This window comes from Orbicella franksi, chromosome 2 (genome assembly GCF_964199315.1).
Source record: "Orbicella franksi chromosome 2, jaOrbFran1.1, whole genome shotgun sequence".
NCBI lineage: Eukaryota > Metazoa > Cnidaria > Anthozoa > Scleractinia > Merulinidae > Orbicella > Orbicella franksi.
The window spans coordinates 33,563,136-33,583,387 of NC_138146.1; the positions used below are offsets into that span (position 1 = coordinate 33,563,136).

General features: G+C 39.2%; 2 protein-coding genes and 1 pseudogene across 3 annotated transcripts in view; 1 reads left to right on the plus strand and 2 right to left on the minus strand.

Moving 5' to 3' along the window:
* The window catches only part of LOC145479484 (uncharacterized), a 106,273-nt gene that overhangs the window by 21,408 nt on the left and 64,613 nt on the right, over positions 1–20,252 (minus strand). The gene's annotated exons all lie outside the window — the stretch shown is intronic.
* On the plus strand, positions 1,697–8,745 carry LOC145469770 (uncharacterized; annotated as a pseudogene). The gene is made up of 3 exons (XR_014042361.1): positions 1,697–2,553; positions 6,201–6,364; positions 7,112–8,745. The product of XR_014042361.1 is annotated as an uncharacterized LOC145469770 (transcript).
* LOC145469778 (uncharacterized) lies at positions 13,954–17,198 on the minus strand. The gene is made up of 2 exons (XM_081453588.1): positions 17,004–17,198; positions 13,954–14,636 (listed from the first exon to the last, which is right to left on the minus strand). The coding sequence occupies exons 1-2, from the start codon at positions 17,047–17,049 to the stop codon at positions 14,305–14,307; spliced, it is 378 nt and encodes a 125-aa protein (XP_081309714.1). The 5' UTR covers positions 17,050–17,198; the 3' UTR covers positions 13,954–14,304.

The window sequence follows — 20,252 nt, forward strand, 5'->3', positions numbered from 1 at the left end:
GAATTTAATGCTGGGGGTAACCCTGTGATCAACTAGCATGCTATCTGGCAGGGGGTAGTAGAAATACTCCTAGTCGGTTCATGCTACAGAACCCGAGATAAGCCTGGCCTGATGGGCCACTTGGCTCTATGCAGACTTTACCTTTTACTTAGGGACAAGGTACTGCATCAAGTGGGGGAAGAGACAGCGGAGTCAGAACCTCCCACTTCCCATACCCTGTTCTCCCACTTACCATACCTCTATCTCTTGACTCCCACCCTTGTTCGTCCTGCTCCTGTCCCCTGTAAATTAAGAGACTCAAAACACATCTTAGTCATTTAGCTGCACACCCCTTGGGCATTTCCTTTTCCTTCGTTTTCAGCCTTGCTACTCTTACCCATGTCTTTCAAGTGAATGACCTATGACGTAACCACTGTCAAAGGGTTTCATTTTGGGCCTCATTTTGAGCCCAAGGGTGAATTTTTCTTTGCCCGTCGGCCTAGAAGTCTCTAAAGACACTAAATGAAAGTCAAGTAACATTTTCAGTTCTTGTTTTTGAAAGTATTTGAAGCCTTAATGAATGACAAAAATTAGCATTTTGCATTTCTCTCTGGATTCCTGCCCCCTATTCTCCCGAGCTCCTGCCCCCTGCCTCTCCCCACCATCAACAGATGGCTGAATGCCCGGGGGGGGACTCCCATATGGAATGGACGGGGATGCTCGTCGTCTCGCTTAGGGGTGTAAATTTCGGATTTTGGTCTCGCTTAGGGTGTTCTGGGCAAAATGTCATTATTTTTAGCCGTCAAGGTCTCGTTAAGGGTTGCACACAAAGAAATAACAAAACAGAAAGAATTTTGATTCTTTATATTTACTCAATTCATATAAACAAATTCGCCATCATTAAATGTCACTGTACTTTTTATTTGTCTGTTTTATAAACTGGTCTCTTTTAGGGGTCTGCATAAGCTTCGGCCACGCCCAGATTGGTCTCTTTTAGGGGTTAAATTCAAAATTTCCGACGAGCATCCCCGTCCACTCCATATGGGAGTCCCCCCCCCCGGGGCTGAATGTCCAGGAGAGGAGTTGCCATATGGAGAGCATTGGTCAGTGTTCTCTCCGTTGGTGTTTTTACAGCATTGGTGTTGTGGAAATCATCCATGGACAGTATCTAAAAGGATTTTTGCTGAGCCAAAATAGAAAAAAATGTACAATAGAAGAAGTTTTCTATTGGGAAATCCAGATAATAGTAATATGTAAACAAATATTAATCTTAGAAAGTTATACAGAGTCTCAGGCTCTAAGGTAATGTGGTCAGAAATTATCTGGGTGGCCTTACAATCAGAAGATTGCTGTGTGAATACAGGGGGGATAGCCTATTTATAACTAAAAATGAAATTCATTTATTGAGTTTTAATTGGAAGTTGTTATTACCCAGATTTTATGGTATTTTTATTGTCTTTCAATAACATATGCATGTATTTTTAATTACCCTTTTAACAGCTTTGTATTCCATGTCTTCTGCCATCTTAAGATAATCAGATGTCATGTACTTCTTGTGGCTTTTTCTAATAGCTAATTAGCTTTTTTTCTTAACTCTAATAGCTATGCCACTAGTTTAAAATAATTTTCACACTTTAGAGGCGGTAAAAGCAAAATACAGAACTACAACAATTCGAAATTATGACAAGAAACAAAGAAACAATAATAAACATGAAAATTTAAAATTTTATTTTCGCCAGCCTCAAGCTTACTGAAGTACAGTAGAATTAAAATTGGATATTTTATGATAAAACATACCTCGGTGAATTCTTCCCCGAGTTGAGGCCAGATTTTGAAGCCTTTTAAGGATTCAGTCCTACACTTGTTACACCAACGTGTCCAAGATTTATACGAAGCTCTGCTTCGATTTCGGCCAACTTGGTCCATAATTCGGTGATACCGAGTGGAGACAGGACGACCGTGTTTACTTACGCGAGTGCCCCCAATCGAACAAGTGGACGAACACGAGCTTGTCTTCCCGACGAATTTGATCGAAATGCCGTTGACGTACCGATTCACACGGTTCAAGCCCATCAATTCAACAAACTTGAGAAGTTGATGTCCTCAGAACACCGCTGCAGCAACACAAAAGTTGCTTAGTTTTACCCTTAGCGCACATCGTAACGTAAATTGCCACTGGCTCGCCGCTTGCGAGCATGAACTTTCACGAAAGAACACCAATTTCACACCGTGTGCAAGTTCAGTTTGGCTTTGGCACAATATATAATATTAACTGAGAACTATCCAACAAATGAGCGGAGTTTAAAAGCTAAGTTTACAGTGTGCGCTCTAAGTTTTGTATCTTTTTCACTGTCGACAAGACTCGCTGCGATAACAATGTAAAAGTTGCAGGCATTTTGTAGTTTTGTTAAGGTGTACCGCTGACCAGCAAAATACTGTATCGCGCCCCAAAAAACGTATTTCCGCGGTGTCTGTTAGCTCTGATCTTCTGCCCAGACCAACTCCACGAAAGGATTCAATTGACAATGAAGGTTCTATTTGCAGTACTGATTGCCGTTTCTTTATTCGCAGTAGGTAAGTTCGGTCTTTATTGCTTACAATATCGGATACTGATTAAACTGATGTGACTCCTTTCTTTAGCAATGGTATTTCAGAAACAGAACGACTCCCTTTCTGGCTTAGACGGCGTTATTCTAATTTATATATCGCTGGAGTGTATTTTAGGGCTTATAAACGTCTAATGATGATTTAGTGTCGTGGAAAAATCTCTCGGCTGATGCCTAATGGTACGATTTGTTATATTTCACACGGTCGCACACACTTGAACTGAGTAAAAATGTTTCTGAACTGCTCTAGCGTACGAACTCACAGAAGCTAGGACTCGCAGAAGATAAAACTCTTTGAGTTTTCTTTGATATTTCTTTGTTCCCAGTTTTATTTCAGAAACAATCGATCGATTTGCTGGCTCCAGTGAATCAAATGTAACTCTTCACGCCGGCTTCGCCTGCAGAACAGGAGGCGTAACAGAACTACCAGGGGATAAAAATCTTTCAAACAAGCTATGCGTCCATTTACTGAAAAGTCTTAGTTTGAATTCTTTTGTTTTTTTCGGCTCAAAAGTTGATTAGAAATAGCCCATACATCTCAACCTTGGCGACATTTCTTTTCATTGTATAACCCGGCAGTTCTGGTCGCCATTAAAAGACTTCACCTATTCTACATTGCAGTTGTTGGTCTTCCGTTGAGTCACCTCAGTGATAAAGGCCAGCTGATAAAATACAGCTTGAACAATACTGCTCATTTAAGAAACATTAAACGACACTTAAGTAAACTTTCCATAACTACTTTCTTGCATTATTTATAACTTGCTTCGTTTTAAGATAGTTGTCATTTTCTGGCTTTTCTTGGTTAAAATGTCCTCCGACCCTAAGTTAAAATTAAAAAGGATCCAGATTTACTGCTCGGTTTTGCAGGATTCTCGCAATAGGCAGCTTGGTAAAACGTGATCGCAGCTTGCCAAACTGAAGTCGACGGGAATTTGCATGACAGCACTTGTTATATCGGTACCTTGGATAAAAACATCACATAATTTGGCAAAATAACACTGAAACTATGGCAATTTTAGCAAAGGTTTGTCGATATTACAGATTTGGAAAAACTCAAACTGTTCGACAGGAAAGCCTATAAAAACGAAAGATCAAATTCCAATTTAAGGACGTTTGTGCTAATTGTTTCTGCGCATCCTTACTACGCACGCAAATTCACGCGCCACTTCACGCATGAGAGCGCGGGCTAAGTAATAAAACGAACAGTGATAGGGCAGATGACCATTGCTATAGCTTTGCCTGGATTTAACGATCTTGGACGTCTGGTGACCCCTACTTTTCTTTCCAGAAACATATTTTATTTACAATTATCTCCACATTGTCCAAAAATGAACAAAACATCAATGTGGGAAGTTAAAAAAAATTCAAGATTTCTGTCCACGGGACATCGAATCCTGCCATCTTGCTGCTGCCAAGCGCGTGAAACTATATGGTCGCTAAATGCGAACTTGTTCTTTAAGGAACCTCACGAGTTGGCTAAATTTATTTAATAGGTCCACTCAAACAATATTTGGCAGAGAACATTTCATTTCAAAGATCTAAATACAATATTTTTGGTTTACAGACACTGTGGCCTTATTCGCTAATGAAGCCCGATTTTTTCAGATTTAGGGTGTTCTTCCGGGCATGTTCTCTCCAAAACGAAGTCGGTGACCCTCCATTTTTTGTTACATTTCTGACATAACTAACTCATCATCCTACAGTAGTAAAAATCTAAAAAAAAAATCAATGTTGGAAAATTTTCGCGCAAACGTCCTTAATAGCATTGTGCAATGAATAGGTGGCAATTATTGGACGAGGTTGAGCTAAATATCATGATTTGTCAGTGGAGAGCAGATCAATTATTTGAGGCAAATAATTGATCTTTTTTTTTAAATAACCGAGTTCAAAAATCGTTTAATCATTCGATCATCAAATTTGTTTTCTTATTTAAATCACTCTCTAACAGCTCAGAGGAGCAATCTGCCATTTTTCACCAGAGATCATGGGGGCTACAATTACGCATGAGCAGAATATTATTTGCAGCCAAACACATTTAGACGGTGCTACGCATGAGCAGCCCAGTATTTGTAGGTGGTTATTTGTAGGTCATGTGGTAGGTTCTCGGCCAATATGAAAAGGAAGAAAAAGTGCAATGCATCGAATGTTAATAAAAGCTAATGAAGTCAGGAGACGTTCATAGTTCTTACCTCGACCAAGAGCGAGCTCAGAACGGATCCAGAGTGGTCTCAGAAAACAACACAGAGTGGAAGTTATACACTAGATTACATTGGAAGATACACAATCGAAGCGATCGGTGACTTTGATTGAGCGTTCGGGCCTGAGACGTTGACAGTGTTGTGATGTCAAAAAAACGTTTAACTCATTTTTTTTCCAGATTCTTGCTACGTTTATATAATGAGATAAGTGTTGGCCTGCTCAGCACCTTAGCTACAATCATGGACAAAAGCAGTTGAGACACTCCCCGAAAAAAACCTGTTTCGTTGAACACATGAGTTTTTCAATCTCCAATTTTCACGTTTCGACCCCCTCTCACCTGTTCATTGTTGTAACCACGTGACAGTGTCCACGGAGCGTATTTCAACATTGAAAAGGGGGAGAGGGGGGTTTGGCTATCGACAAAAAAGATGTTTTTTTTCAATTACCGAAGGACGCCAAAAGAAAGCGTTTGTTTTGCTCAAATTTGTCAACACTTTTGTCCATGATTGTAGTCATTTATTTATGCACTGTTTGTTACTCCACGGCTTCCAATAAAGTAAACACAACTTACCTCATGTCCCCCATTCTGCCGTTAAAATGACTCGAAACAGGTCAGCTTCAGGTGATTGCTAACAGCCAAAATAGTGTTTGACTTGCCTACCGATGCAGCCCATCATTTTCTTAAGAAACTAATAACTTTGTTCGTGCATTTTCTCCTTCAGTCTTGAGTCCCTTAGAATCAATTTTTCTCTCTAAATTTTCTAAATGTATTTGACTGCAAATAATATTCTACTCATGCGTAACTGTAACCGTGCTGAGCAATGCATAGCAGATCGCTTCCTTGAGCTGTCAGAGAGTGATTTGTATGAAAACAAACTAGGTGATCGAATGATAAAACAGTTATTGAACTCGGTTATCTAAACATATTGTGATTGATCAGTATCTCGCAGATCAATTATTTTCGCCTCAGTCTTTGGCTCCGGCAAATCACGATGTTTTGGTCAACCTCGTTCAATATATAATCTGCGAATTATTTCACGGACGGACCATTATTTTTCTAAAACTTTCATGGTCCATCACTAAGTGTCAAATGAACTTAGGGACACTGCCAAGACTGATTTTCACTAGCGCATACGCATGCGCATAAGCATACGGAACATACGAAGACATTTTAAGGTGGTGTTAGGAAGCTTCTTTTGCTAAGAAATTTCCCTGATAAAAGGTGCTCGTTATCAACATCTTATACCGTCTACGTATGTTGCTTGAGCTTATGACTATGCCCCAGTGAAAGCCAGTAAACAAATATAAACAAATACTGCAATAGAACATGAGTAAGAATCCCAACTGGTGGGAGGCCAGCCAGTTGGCGTATAAGGGCTTCTAACTAGACTCTAATTAGATTGATTTTTCTTTTAGCATGGTCGATCACTTGTTATCGATGCGGTGGAGTAGCACCAAGCTGTAAATCCGCGGGCTCAGCGACAGTGGAGTGTGACGACCCCTCGCAGCCAAATTTGTGTACGCCTGTCGAGTGTACACAGTTAACTACACCTCACTGGATCGCGTCCTCGAGTTTAAAAGTAAGTAAAAGCATCTCATCAGAGCCTTTTTCTACCCTCAAAACTCCGCCACTAGGACTAGAGGAGGGACATGAGTTTAGGAGCAAAACACCATGTGGACAAGTCATTATATTAAGGGAATATAAACACAGATTATGGGTGGCAAACTTGAAAAAATTGACGTGTTCTTCCAAGAGGGCTGCTCTTTCAAGACGTGCTATTTCAGGGTGGCTCTTTTTTACAGGGAATTATTGAAGTTTAACTTGTTTAGGGGACAGTTTCATCACCTCGTACCAAACAGGAGACTTAAAAAAATGGCTTAGGAGAGAACTTATGACCATCCTAAGGACTACTTTGTTTACTTAGCCTGGAGCCAAGCTTGACACTACGAACCGTATTTTCCCACTTAGGTCCAGAGCAACTTTGCTTAATAGGAGTTATATAATTATATTACACGGCCCAAAATGCTTGGGTAAAAAACGCACCTCCCTCTCCCGTCTCCCCACCCCCCCCCCCCCGCCTCCCCCCTCACCTTACCATTCTGGTTGCGAGGTGACTTAGCTTTTACCCGCGTTTAACGTTTTTAAAGAAAAAAAGGAAAGAAAATTGGCTTTCAAATGAAATAGAATACTGTAAATTACGTTTTTTAGAACAATAAGCCCCAAAACCACAAGAAAATCTACAAGATTGTTGTCTCGGGGTGTTCCCAAGAATGCATTGCGTTGACCAACATAAATCGGCGTCTTACAGTTTTTTTTGGTGACACAGGTTGCTGCTTATATGAAGACTGCAATGACGATCCATGCAAGGATCTTGAAAACACAGTTTGCTCCAAGATGGCCAGCTGTCAGTCAGACAAATGCAACTCTGACTATGCCACAGCAAAAGCTTCCCAGCAACCAACCATGCCGGCCAAATCGCACGCCAGCGGAGTAGTTTTCCACAGTCTTGCTGGTTTTCTTATGGCCCTTGCCGTGGGGTTAGTTTTGTAACAGTCGATTTGAGGAAGAGAATAGTGGTATGCCTCTTTCATGAGTGGTTTTGATAATCAACGTAGTTTGACTGTCCTTTAAAGAAGAAGAGTGTAAGCTAAGGCAAGTCACCAAACGGAGAAACATGACTTAAAACTTGTGATGCTTCAATAAAGTTGAACTCACTTAATCATGTAAGTCTTCGTTCATCCTTGTATCATACGACTGTATACATTCCTTATTTACATTCAACAGTAAAAACGTTTCGCGACTGCCACTAGAGCACCGTTTTACCCAGATCGCGCCTTCGGGAGAGGAGCGCGGGCTCCTTTCCCGAACAGCGGTTGGTAATCGAGCCAAGTAGATCGCAAAAGGGCGAGGAAGACTGACTGTAGCCTTGTCCCCAATCCCCTGGAGTTTATCTTTGGCTCGGCTCGATTCTCTGAACTGATCCAAGTACACGAGCTAGTTCAGAAAACGTCCAAATAGGAAGACTGAGAACTAGCTTTCGATACTCTCTGATGTTGTGAGACGACAGTTTAATTCATGAGCAAAGGGCAATGGTGATCAATGGTGATCTATTCCAGAGGTCCTGGGTTCGAATTCTGCCTAAAGACCGAGTAATCAACCCCTCTTTCAACTTTTCGCGCAACATTTGTTGTATTACAAGTATGTAAAGACGCGCTGAGGGCCAACTCCATATATTTGATGATTTCTATTAAGCACTTAATGACTGGCCCTAAGAAAACAATGAGTTTTGTTTCCTCTCGACCCTGAATGCCGTGGAGAACATTGGGGTCGAGGGAAAACAAAACTTACTGTTTCTCGTGAGGCCAGTCTTTAAGTGTTTCGTTATTACCTCCAAGCTAAAAGTAGAATAAACCGCGACAAAATTATTTCCTTGACGCCGACTGGCAACTAGCGAAAATTTGCCCTTGTTTCAGGGTGCACGGCCAGATCACCTGCGAGTCGTAAATTCGATTTGTTGTTTTAATTTCCCTAAGGAGTTAGTGAGTTTTGTTCGCCCTTGAGAGTAAGTGAGTTTTGATGGACACGTGACACGTTCTCCTCCAGTCGGCCGCGGAAAACGTTTGGAGTTTGGCGGTTTAACAGAGTTGTTTGACACCCGATGAAAGCGCCATGTTTGAAACGGGACTTGATGCCACATACATATAATTGCATGGTTTTGTTTTTATTTATTTGCGTCACATAAAAACATGAGTGTTTTTCGCCATAAATATTTTGGAAGAAAGCTCTTTTTAAACCCGAGACGCAGAGGACATTTTAATTTTCAGATGTTTACCTTCACCTCATTCAGCAAACAAAAGAATGTCTATTTTGGGATCGACGCAGCATTCCACTAACTGAAGATTATTATGAATTGCATTAATACATTTAAATCGGGGTCTTCCCAATAATTTGATCCACCGCATGTTTCTCATTGTTTATTCGTATTTATTTCCCTTTGCAATTACCTTCAGACCCCAATCGACTCATAAACTATCTGAGCTAATATCTGTATCTAAATGGCAGCCTGATTCATCATCGGCATCGGCGGAGCATCTGTCAGTATAAGAGGTTGGATCTCTTTTGCTCGGCGCTGGAGCCTTCGTCCTCAAGAGATGAGACTTCATCATGTGCAAGACTGGAGCCTTCATCCGCCGATATGCTGGAGCCTTCATCTGCAAGACTGGAGCCTTCATCATGTGCAGGTCTGGAGCCTTCACCATCTGCAAGACTTGGGCCTTCATCGTGTGCAAGACTGGAACCTTCATCCGCCGGTATACCCTCATTGAGAACTCGAGTGGAGCCTTTGCATATCAATGCTGCAAATAATAATTAATTTATGTTGTTATGGTCAAGTGGTAATAGCTTAATCTAAATGTTGTCCGCCGGGCAACAATTACGTAACTGTCGCTCGCTCCCCCACTACCCATGATCCAGTGGTTACTTTGACTTCTTCTTGCCTTATTACTTTACACTAAACCCCAGCTATATAACAATAAACTTAATCACTGCTCCTTCGGGAAACAGTTGAATTTTTTTTCCCTTCGAAACTCGAAGTTTCCTTCGAATTTCTCCCAAGAAGCATGGAGATCTAGATTCTCGGGAACACAAAATTAACCTCGAGATCAAAGATCAAGTGTATAATATACACTTGGTGATCTAAGATTGCCCTGATACAAAATAGTGGTTTCCATTTTGACCAAAAATTCTGATTTGAATTTCCGGAAATTTCCAGTAAGATCATTTTCCGAAATTTCCGCAAAAGATGAAAAACAACACGAGGTATACTCAAATTTGCGGAAATTTCGCACAGGGAATATCCGTTCCATTTAATTTTCGTCCAGGAAATATCCGCAACATTTATTTGCCCCCATTAGGAAAGTTCTTCGATTTTTGGTTGAAGGAAGCGCCCAATATTTTAAAGAAAATTACAATTTGACTGTGCAGTAATAAGTAAAACCGTAAAAATAACGAATAAAGAATTTAGTTTCACCTTGCTCACTGTTACGGACTGATGTGGACCGGGCTGTCTTCAACAGCATTGTAGTTTTTAAGGCAAATTGGCGAATAATGAAATATTTCGACAGCATTTTTTGTCCCATGCAGGGCTTTTTCATAACCGCTTCTCTTTCTTCAGGTTCAGTTTTTCAACTTGCCTTGCCGAAAAGGAAATCAAGACGACAAGAACACCATATTTCTCTGGATTTCTCTTTTTTTACTGGCATCTTTAACCCATGAATCATTGTGAAATATTCACGCCACATTATTAACGAAGAAAAAACAAATGTCATGAAAAATCAACTCTGATTCACTTACCCTAGGAAATGGAATTTTTTCCCGTTAAACTGCGTTTTGAAATCCCGAATTCGACTGTTGCATTGCTACATTTGACTACTACTTAACAGTTAAATTAGCTAGTCGTGCGTGAGTTTACCTTTCCTTGTACTTAGTTTTGTTATTCGTTTAGTCTAGATCTGAGTACTTTAGCTTCTGTTTCTTCAGTCATTCGGACCTTAAAAGTCTTGAAACCTCCACGAACGTTTACGTTAAGGCTAGCTTTCGTTTAAGAATCTTTCCCATCAACAACAATAAAATCAAGCGTGATTCACTTACCCAAGAAAATGAAGAAAAGAAAATTCTTTGTCATGATTAATTTTCCGGGTCTTCGGAGAGAAAAAGAGATTTGCCACCAATTAAACCAGGACGTTTGGAATCGACAAATTCAATCAGCGATTTGCCCGTGCCTTTATAAAACGTTGTGTCAACAGAGGAAAGCAAATATCTAATTGAAACGCTCTTTAAACCTAACTGAAATAATAGTTTGCAATTTTGTTGAAATTATTGACAGGCAATTTTGATGTCCTGTTTCAATGGGGAAATCTCCAGTTGTTAATTCAGTTGTGTCACGGTATTTATCCCAGATAAACACAACTCTTACTTGGTATGCGAAAATAAACGGCACTCTGATATTAAAGCGGGTTTGTGAGAACAGATGCCGGGTAGGGTTCAGCATCTGCATAGAGGCTAGACAAAGCTATTTCGCCGATTCCGACAAAGACAGAACCGGCTGACATAAATGTAAAGGGGTTCATCTGTTGGTGTTAAGATTAATATGACTGTGATCTTGCTTGGGGTAGGGCTGGTTACACTAGCTCTACTGCCAGTCAAACACTGCTCGCTCTCTCGGGTCTTTAACTTCAAGGAGTCTTACTACCTCAGAAACTACCGCCCTTGGAGTGTCGTGAGCACCAAATAAATGGAAAGTTGTTCAACCCCACGAGAATTTTGAACATTACTAAGCCATGTTGTGACAGAAAGTAAAACAAATTTTATTTTTTCTGCTTCACTAACTTCCCTCCACCCCCTCCTCCACCTCTCCCATTACGTTATCTGTAAACCGCCTATCATTAGTATTGGACCAAGAGGGATCCTCTTGTGAAAGTTGGAAACTTCCACCCTTATTGGGCGTGTATTTCAGCCTGCGAGGGTAGGGAAGAAAGGGTACCGAACGCAAATGTAACGAACGTTACTGCTTGCATTTCCACACAAGCAGTAAATTTTATTAAAAACGTAAAACTGGTCAGTAATGAAAGGGGTAAATTGAGTTTTTTTTTTTTAGGAATGTAGTTCTTCCAGACACCCCATACGGCAGAAGTTATTATATTTGCCTTTAGCTACACCTGAAAACACAAACTCTCTGGCAATAATAATAATAGTAAAATAATAATAATATATTATAATAATGGTCTTATTAGCGCATTGCATTTAAAATTCGCAACGCGCTTACAATAACTGAAAGTAAAAACGTAAGAATGAAAACTTGATTAGTTATTGTACGTGACCAACTAAAGTATAAAACAAGGAATAGAAATGATTACAAAAAAGAAATGTTGTGAGGTTAATATTTGTCATTTTTCTATTTTGTTTGTTATTTTTGTGCTTTTTTAGAAAAGCAAATAAATTTTCTAAAATTACCTTCTTTGTAATTGATTTCTGTTTTAATTTATTCGTTCAAAGGGTTTTGGACGCAACTAAACAAATCACATTCTATCGATTAAACTCCTGGGTTACCAAGGTCAGTAGAGTTGTAAATAACCCCTCAAGCGTTTATACCACTGAGATATAATAACGTTTAGATGTAATGGCAAGATGTAGTATGGCTGTCAAGAATATGAATAAAAACTCTTGTTATCATGTTATACTGTGTCGCTGAAACTGTGGGCCCTAATAAACAGTATGTACAGGGATCAAATAAACGCCGTATTCACGGGGACACGAGTTCCATATACAATGCCGGGGGCCCTTATTGAGAAGCTGCGGTGGGTATTTTGCTTCTAGAAATCTCTCTGTCAGGGAACAGGGATGGCGCAGTGGTGAGAGCGCTCGCCTCCCACTAATGTGTCCGGTTTTTCCCTCTCCTCAAAAACCAACATTTCCAAATTCCAATTCGATCCTGGAATGCGCGGGTATTTCTGAACGAACGATGCTCCGTGGGTATATTACATCAGCATACTGTGACCAAACATCGCATCACCAAGCAGTGAGTGAATGTTCTGTGCTCGATCAGCTTTCTCCCTCACACACACACACACACACACGCATGCATACTGAACGGCCATCACCAATGATACATTGCGCGAATGTTTCAATTGAATAATCGAATGTTTGGATGGAATGTCGAATTGAAAGTCGAATGTCTGAAATGAAAGTTGGCATTGAATAACCACTTGTTTAAAGGGCACGTCCAAATGTTGTAAGTGGATTTTGCATGCCTGCGTTGAATGTTTCACTTGATTGATTGATTGATTGATTGATTGATTGATTGATTGATTGATTGATTGATTGATTGATTGATTGAATGTTTGGAGGGTACGTTTGAATACTGTGAGTGTATTTTCAACGCCTGACATGAATATTGTAGGTGAAAATTTGAATGTTTCAACTGAATATTTGAATGTTGCCAGTGAATGATGGTCTGCGTGGATAAAGGGCAAAGTTTGAAATTTGGCGGTGATGGAACGCCGTATTTTAGAGAGCTTACCGCGAGCTGTAGTGTTGCGTAAATTCGGTGAACAAAACCGAACCCAGGATGTTACGAAACAAAGCCATATTTATGAAATAAAACGCACGAATGTTGAAACTTATCAACTGGATAGGAAGTAAGGTGAGCATCTCCCATATCATACACTAGTATAGACTGAACTTTGATTTCGGACCTACTGCCGGAGCTTTGAGTACATTAGTCACAAACAGTGATAAATGGCGTCATAAAATGTAACTTTTGAAAATACGTGAACCCGAACCGAAATTGATGTTTTTCATGGCGTTCGAAGCTTAGAAACAAACTTCAGGAATATAGATAGGAAGTAACTTGAGAATGTTAAGATGTTTGAAACCATCTTAGTAGAGTTCGTATTTTGGCGATGTACTAGGGCGAAACCAAACAGGGATTCTATAAGGATATATTTTGTAAGAATATCGAGGCTGAAATTTTCGAAACTTTAAGAATATTTTAAGAATAAACCCGAGTCTGAGATTTTGCAAAGAATACAATTTTGTGTGTTGAAAATTTACAACTGCAATGCAGTTATACGTCTTTAGCTAAGCCGTATAAAATTCTTCCTGTCTCTCTAAAAGGCAAAACTAGCCAAAAAACAACAAAACACCATTTGATCAGTGCTAATACCATTTCTCCAAGAAGGTATGTTTGTCATATCAGGCTTTATCACTTGCAGTCTGGCTACGAAATTATATACTGCAACGCCATCAAAGTCAATATTTCGAAAATTTCGTAAGCTATAATCTAAGATTATTCACAAGAAAAAAAATGGAGAATGCTTTCAGCCTGAAATCGGCAGAAAAAATAACGATATTCAGCCTGGGCCGGAGAAACAATATTCTTTATTCTTTGGGGAAAAAAAAAGAGTGTACCAAGACAGTATACACCGCTTCTGATTGACTAATTGCGAACTTGGGTAAGGTAAAATGGGCTCCTAGGTTGTAATACTTTCTAATATGGAATGGTTAGTATCAATCCGTCAAAAACCAGGACCGCATCCAGCTGCGAGCAAGAGCCTTTGCCAAATGTAATTGTAATTGTGATGTAATTTATACAGTTTAATTTTTATAAAAAAAAAAAAAAAAAAAAAGAGCCTCGGACATGATTAGTGACAGAGAACATAGCCGCCGTCTGTGACGTATGAAAACCAATGTGAAGTGCAATGTGTAGGCTGAGTTGCCATGCAAGGACCCTAGTCAATAAATAACGCGCGCTTAATTCCCTCTGTTTTGCTGATATAAAATAATTTGTACACCACAGAAATCTTAGTGCAAAATTCTTTATTTACTACCAAAGGAAAACGATGCTTACAAAGTGCTTGTTCATTGTTAGGGTAATCAAAAACGTTCCCTTAGCAAATTACACCGGTATTACATACTACGTAAAATTTTCAAACAATGGCAGTGAGTTTTCTTTGACTTGGATCACTTCAGTAGTGCCAGACCAAACGCAGAGCACGCGGCCATCAAAATCACACTGAAGGAGAGTGCGGAGCTGGCGTTGCATTCGTCGGAGTCACAACAGCCGACTTCACATTCACCAGACTTTTCACATACTTCCTGGGCTAATTTACAGGCTTCCTTAGTTGAACAGCTGCTGACAACTGCTGTATTACCATCAACTTCAGCCTTCGACTTCATACACGAGTCGTTATCATCGCCACATGTTTTCAGGCGTTCATCTTTATGATCCGCTAGTTTCTCTTTTGAGCAGTCATCTTCTGACCCGTTGCATTCCCAGCACTTGAGGCCATAACCTACCATGAAAATGTTTTACATAGAGAAATGAGTTAATTCCTAGGGCAATTTGTGTTGCTCTGGCTTGAAAGTTTTTGTTTTCTATCCCCCCACTCAGAAGCTACAATTAAGCCCGTTGCTATAAACCACTTGACGAACTTATTAAAAATCCCATTTTTGCAACATTCTGGCCGCTCGACAGTGGAATTACCCGAAGTAGCATACGACATGAGCCAAGAGTCACGTGCACCTTAGTCCACTCGACCATCGTTTTAACAAAATGCCCTGCCACAAAAGAGCTTTCTGTTTCTCTGCTGATATCAGTTTAAGACGTTTAAAGAAGGGAAAACGCGTCGAAGCTAAGACATCGAGATCCCACACTGCGCAAACTATTTTTCCTTACGCTGACACTATTGAAGCTGTTTTTAATTGACCTTTCGTGCATTTCACCGGACAATAAGTGATGTTAACCTTAATTGGTGTTTTTTATTTTTTTATTCATTTGTTTTATTTTAATTTTCTTCTTTTTTTTGAAGCGTAAACAGCATGCTATCGATTCATTAGATCACCCCGTTAGCGCCTTGAAATTCACCTGCGCGTGTTTCTTTATTATGCTTCATAATCATCTTTCCTCTTTTGCGGTTTGTTATCTTAATGAGCCTGAACGCTTTCATGTTCTAACCATCACTTGAAAAGAATTGCTTTGTTTTCCATGAACGAATCAGAGCTTTTTTGCAGAACTGACGTTGCCTGCTGTACAAAAATGAATTTCGTTTCTTCATCTGACTGCAGTTATTCGGAGTGCTGTCCATTGGAAAGCGTAGTTTTCTTTTTTTTCTTTTTCTTTTTTTTTTTTTGTCAACACGTATCTCCTTAATGGTGATTCCTTCAGTGGATAGCGTTATTTATCCTTTGAAAACTGGGCCCTAAATCAAACAAAGATGCAACCATGCATGTTTCACTACCAACTGGGGGTCAATCGTGTCAAAGTATGTTGTTTCAACTTCAAACGGAGAAGAACAAAAGTTGAAAATCTTTAATAATTTAAATTGACTAAGATGCACAACAGCAACAGTTGGATTACTGACAATATAGAATAGGAATTTGGCTTTTTTTTTTAGCTTTCGCCCCAGCTGAGAGCTCAGCACCAGAAAATTTTTTATTTTAAATATTTTGGTTTCTAAAACTGTGAGGTTAATTTTTTGCAAAGTGTCGTGCACGTTAGTGTTTGTGTGTTGTAGTTAAGGAGCTCCATGGATACGCCAAGACATACCTTAGCTTGCGCGGACACGGTGTATTTCGTTTGACTATTTCAGGTTCACGTAAGTAAGTTTTCGCCTTACAAATGTATTCCATCTATTTAGGAAAAAGGTAGAAAAGGCTGTTTCCCAGCTAAAAACCGAAAAAATTTAAACTTCGTTTGTCCCATTGTAATCTCGCTACAAATGAAACATGAATTCCTTCATCATTCGCAACTCATGCATAAAAGTGCGAAAATTGGACCAAATTTAAACACAATGAACTGGTGGTAACTGAAGATGAGAATTATTTTCTTCCAAAACGTTATAGATTACAAGCAAACATTCTCGCGAAATGATAAATAGTCTTCAGTCCTACAAATGCTTTCCATCTCTGTAACTGAGGACAGCTGGTGCGGACGCTTACAGAAACTAAAGTGCTGAAACTGCCACCATTTCGTTGCAACCGAAACATGAATGCCTTCAAATGTTTCCTCGATCCGGCCATACAAAAAGTTGTGCAAGTGTAGCAAAAGAGGAGTCAATTCAACTCAAAAAAAAACACAGCCGTGTGAGAGAAGAAAATGTGCTTTTTTTGGCCAAAATTATAATTGAACTGAAAGTATAAGCATTCAGGACAGTAATTGTTTTTCTAGGTGTAGATCTTCCCGTTTCAAAAGGGAAACTGCCAAACGTAGCTTTTTAAGAATCATTAATTTTAAAACTATTCAGCGCTGTTTCGTGGAAAGGGTGGAAAATAATGTTTTTTAAAGTGTGATGAAATTGAACGGCAAACGAAAAGGTTTTAAGCTAGCATACAGTCAAAAGTGGCTAAATTAAAGCATGCAAATAACATGAAAACTGATAGCTTCAACACAATGCTTCAACTTTACGCCTCAAATCAAGGGTTGAGGGCAACTTGACGAGTCTAATTAGTAACTTTGGTACTGGGTTATTTACAGCTTTGGCTTTCTCGTATCCTTTGCAACACCTAACGCCACTATGCATGTGTGAAACTGTTGAATACTGGGATAAATAGCTGGCGAAATAGTCGACCACCTTTCTCACCAGCACCTATTTGGTGAAAGAAACTTTTGCTAGTTGAATTCGCCCTCGAAAATTAACATGAGCACATTGAAATAAACTTACCACTGGCGATAACAGACAAGAAAACCAACAGCAGAAGATATTTCATTTTGTTTTCTTCTTCTCCTTCTTAATTCTTCTTCTTCTTCTTCTTCTTCTTAATTCTTCTTCTTCTTCTTCTTCTTCTTCTTCTTCTTCTTCTTCTTGTTATCTCTACGATAGCGAAGAAAAACCCGATTATTTTTTCCAGCCCCGTGATTGATATACAACGCCTGTATTGCAGCCTTCAACCAATGTGATTCAAGAAAATCATCAGGCATACAGTCAATTGGTTTCTTTTTCTTTGTCAGAGAAAACAATCGAGTTGAAGATTGGGCCGCAAAGCAAAACATTGGGAATTGAACCACTTTCACAATGAGAAAGTCAACAAAAAAAAAAACTATGAGAAGGTTTTCTGAATGCAAAGTAATTACATCGCTTGATACCACGCTGGCGTTGTGAATGATCGATTTTAATTTATAACGAACAACAACTTTGTGGGACAGGTGATGGTCTTGCAAAGCATTTAACGGTGTAATGAACTAAAATGAAGACGGTTGGTTAAACATTGTTTTCATATCGATAGTTCATTTCTAACAATACTTTTAAGTCGACGTCCGAAATGTGAGCCGGCTGGGAGGCTAAGAAAAAGAATCCCAAATAATAAATAATATATACATATTTGTTCATCGCAATTACCCCCCTATTGCTACTTGACGAAATGTTTGCATGATCCAAGCTGATTAAAAAAGACGCAGGTGCCTGACCGGTGACTAAACGATGCTCGGTCCCAGACAGATACTTTGTAAAGATTGGTCTGGGACAACAGGCGGTTTTAATCGTCTTAAGCTTGGATTCAGTCTCTTTGTTGCCTTGCTCAGTAATTTTCCATGTTAGTTCATTTTCACAACGCACATTAATTTTTGATGTTGTTACTCACGGCAACCGTAAGATGGTAAGTATCGAATCCAAAACTTATTTTTAATAAAGTACGATTCATTGTCATCGTTTAACAAATTGTACTTACTTGGACAATGAAACCAGAACATAGAGTCAGTTTTGAATTAGTTTAAAGTGGAATTGGATGATATTTCTGTTTCAAGCTTTTTTTATATATCAACTATTCGTAAACAAGAACTCGTTTTTGAAGATCAAATTGAGATGCCTCATTAAGAGTTCAAAACAAAACAAGTCAAATTGATCTAACTGTAAAAATGATGGACTCAAGAGAATACTGTGCCAAATATTGAAAATTAAACACTCGAGAGTCCGAGAGCACTTTTCAAAAAACAAATGCCTTCTTCTTTTTACACAGCTTTGAGATTTGAGATGCTGGCAGGATTCGAACTCATTGTAAACAAAGCAAAGCTGATCGAAGATCAGATTGCTCCACTTGACTCTTTTTGCTCGTCTCAGTTAACGGTCAGTGGCTGGTCTCCTGCCGCCAAACGAAATGTTCCCATGATATCGTCAAATACAATGAAAGGGAAACAGGTAACAAAGACCATGTCTGGGCTGAGTCCCAGAGATTACTTTGCCATTATTGAAAAGGGCTGGGGCAACAGACGTTAACTAACAAACTTTTTGTCTGAAAATCTCCGTCTCCCGTGTTAATTTTCCTGTGCCTCTTTAGTTTCAAAGCTCTTAGGCAATTACGGTATGAAAACCTTAATAAGAAGTATGTCGTTTACGTAACTTTTTGAGACTTTTCAATCAAGTCATGGTACCTACTACAACAAATCAAACTCACCAAAAGGCCACAATGTAAATACTTAGCTTATCAAACCACTTTGTCCACTTTGTACCTTAATTTTACTGAAGAGATATTCTCGTCGACGTAGTGAAGATAGGGGTGTCCATGACCGTTTTGGTTTGAAAGTTGTTGTTTGCCTTGTAAAAGTATAAAGTTTTGTCTCAGTTTTCTTTAAAAAAAAAATACCGAAGGAATTGAAAATTAACCCTGTGAAGTTAGTGTTTTCATGAATTAAAATTCGGCTTGTATTTGCACTTTCTTCTATTTTTTTTTCCGAACTCAACTTTTTACAACTGAGTAACGCATTGTTGTTCAGTTTCAAGTCATTGAAGTTTCTCCGCACATCATGGGGTAAACGAAAGTAATTTGCTGGTGTCATTTGAAGAATGCTTGTAAAGTTCGACAGATTACCAGAACAGTCACCAATTCAAAGACAGAAAAATAATAGAGGAAATATCGATATCGAGAAAGTTTTGGGCAAACATCTTTAAATTCCTATTTCAGATGCATAAATAATTTTTGGTTCAATTTTCCGCGATTTTGATTTGTTTTGGAAGGTATATTCTCAGATTAGGTGATATTACTGAGTATTGAAAATGAATCTAAGTTTTAATAATAGAAAGGAATAATTCTTGGTAGATTCAACCTGCCGTAAATCAAGCTGAAAACAAAACGCATATGAAGACTCTCAAGGCGCGTGTAAGTGAATTTCCAATTACAAACGTAGCTGGAGTCTTGTGAAAGGTACTCTGAGACTCATGAATTATTATTTTATTCCAACAATGCCGTGTTCTTACAAGTGAAGATCAAGGTAAGAGAGTTAATGCCCTATATAGGCCTTATACCCAAGGTAATCCCTCTAAAGTTATTTTTAGACATGGTACCAAGTTCGTCCGCGGATGTTCCTCACGCCTTGCGTGGATGTCTTTGTGGAGGAGACGTGAAAGATGCACTAAAAATGGCGGAGTGTGCGTCCTCAAAACTAAAATCTCCAAAATCGTTTGAAGTTTTCAAATACAACAATCAAAGCGCAGAAAAAAACAGCTAAATTCATTTTGAGGAGGTAGCCGGCTCTGGCGCGCGCGATCGAAAACGCATACATTTGAAAGCGCTGTTCAGAGTTAGCAGTAGAGACCGTTCGCAAACGGAGCCCTATCGCATTAGCCAATCAAGAGTGAGAATTTGTTCATCTTGCCCGTTTGCAGAGCTAATCATGTGACAAAGGAGGGAATTCTAGTTTTTTCAGCTTGAATTTTTGCCAAAAGTTATGATATAAGTTGTGTACATTGCAAAAAACACATCGGAAAAAAAGGAAATGTGTAATTTGATGCTGGCTAAAATTGCGCTCAAATTTTAATTTACGAACCAAATGATCTACCTACCTAGCTCGGCAAGCCCCTTTAAAATCCCTACCGTAGACAAAACCAAGACGGAGTTTCGTAATTAAAGACATGTCAATAATTCATAGAAAAATATTGTCTTCATTGATCGCTTGGGAAGAATAGTTTAGAATGACAAAG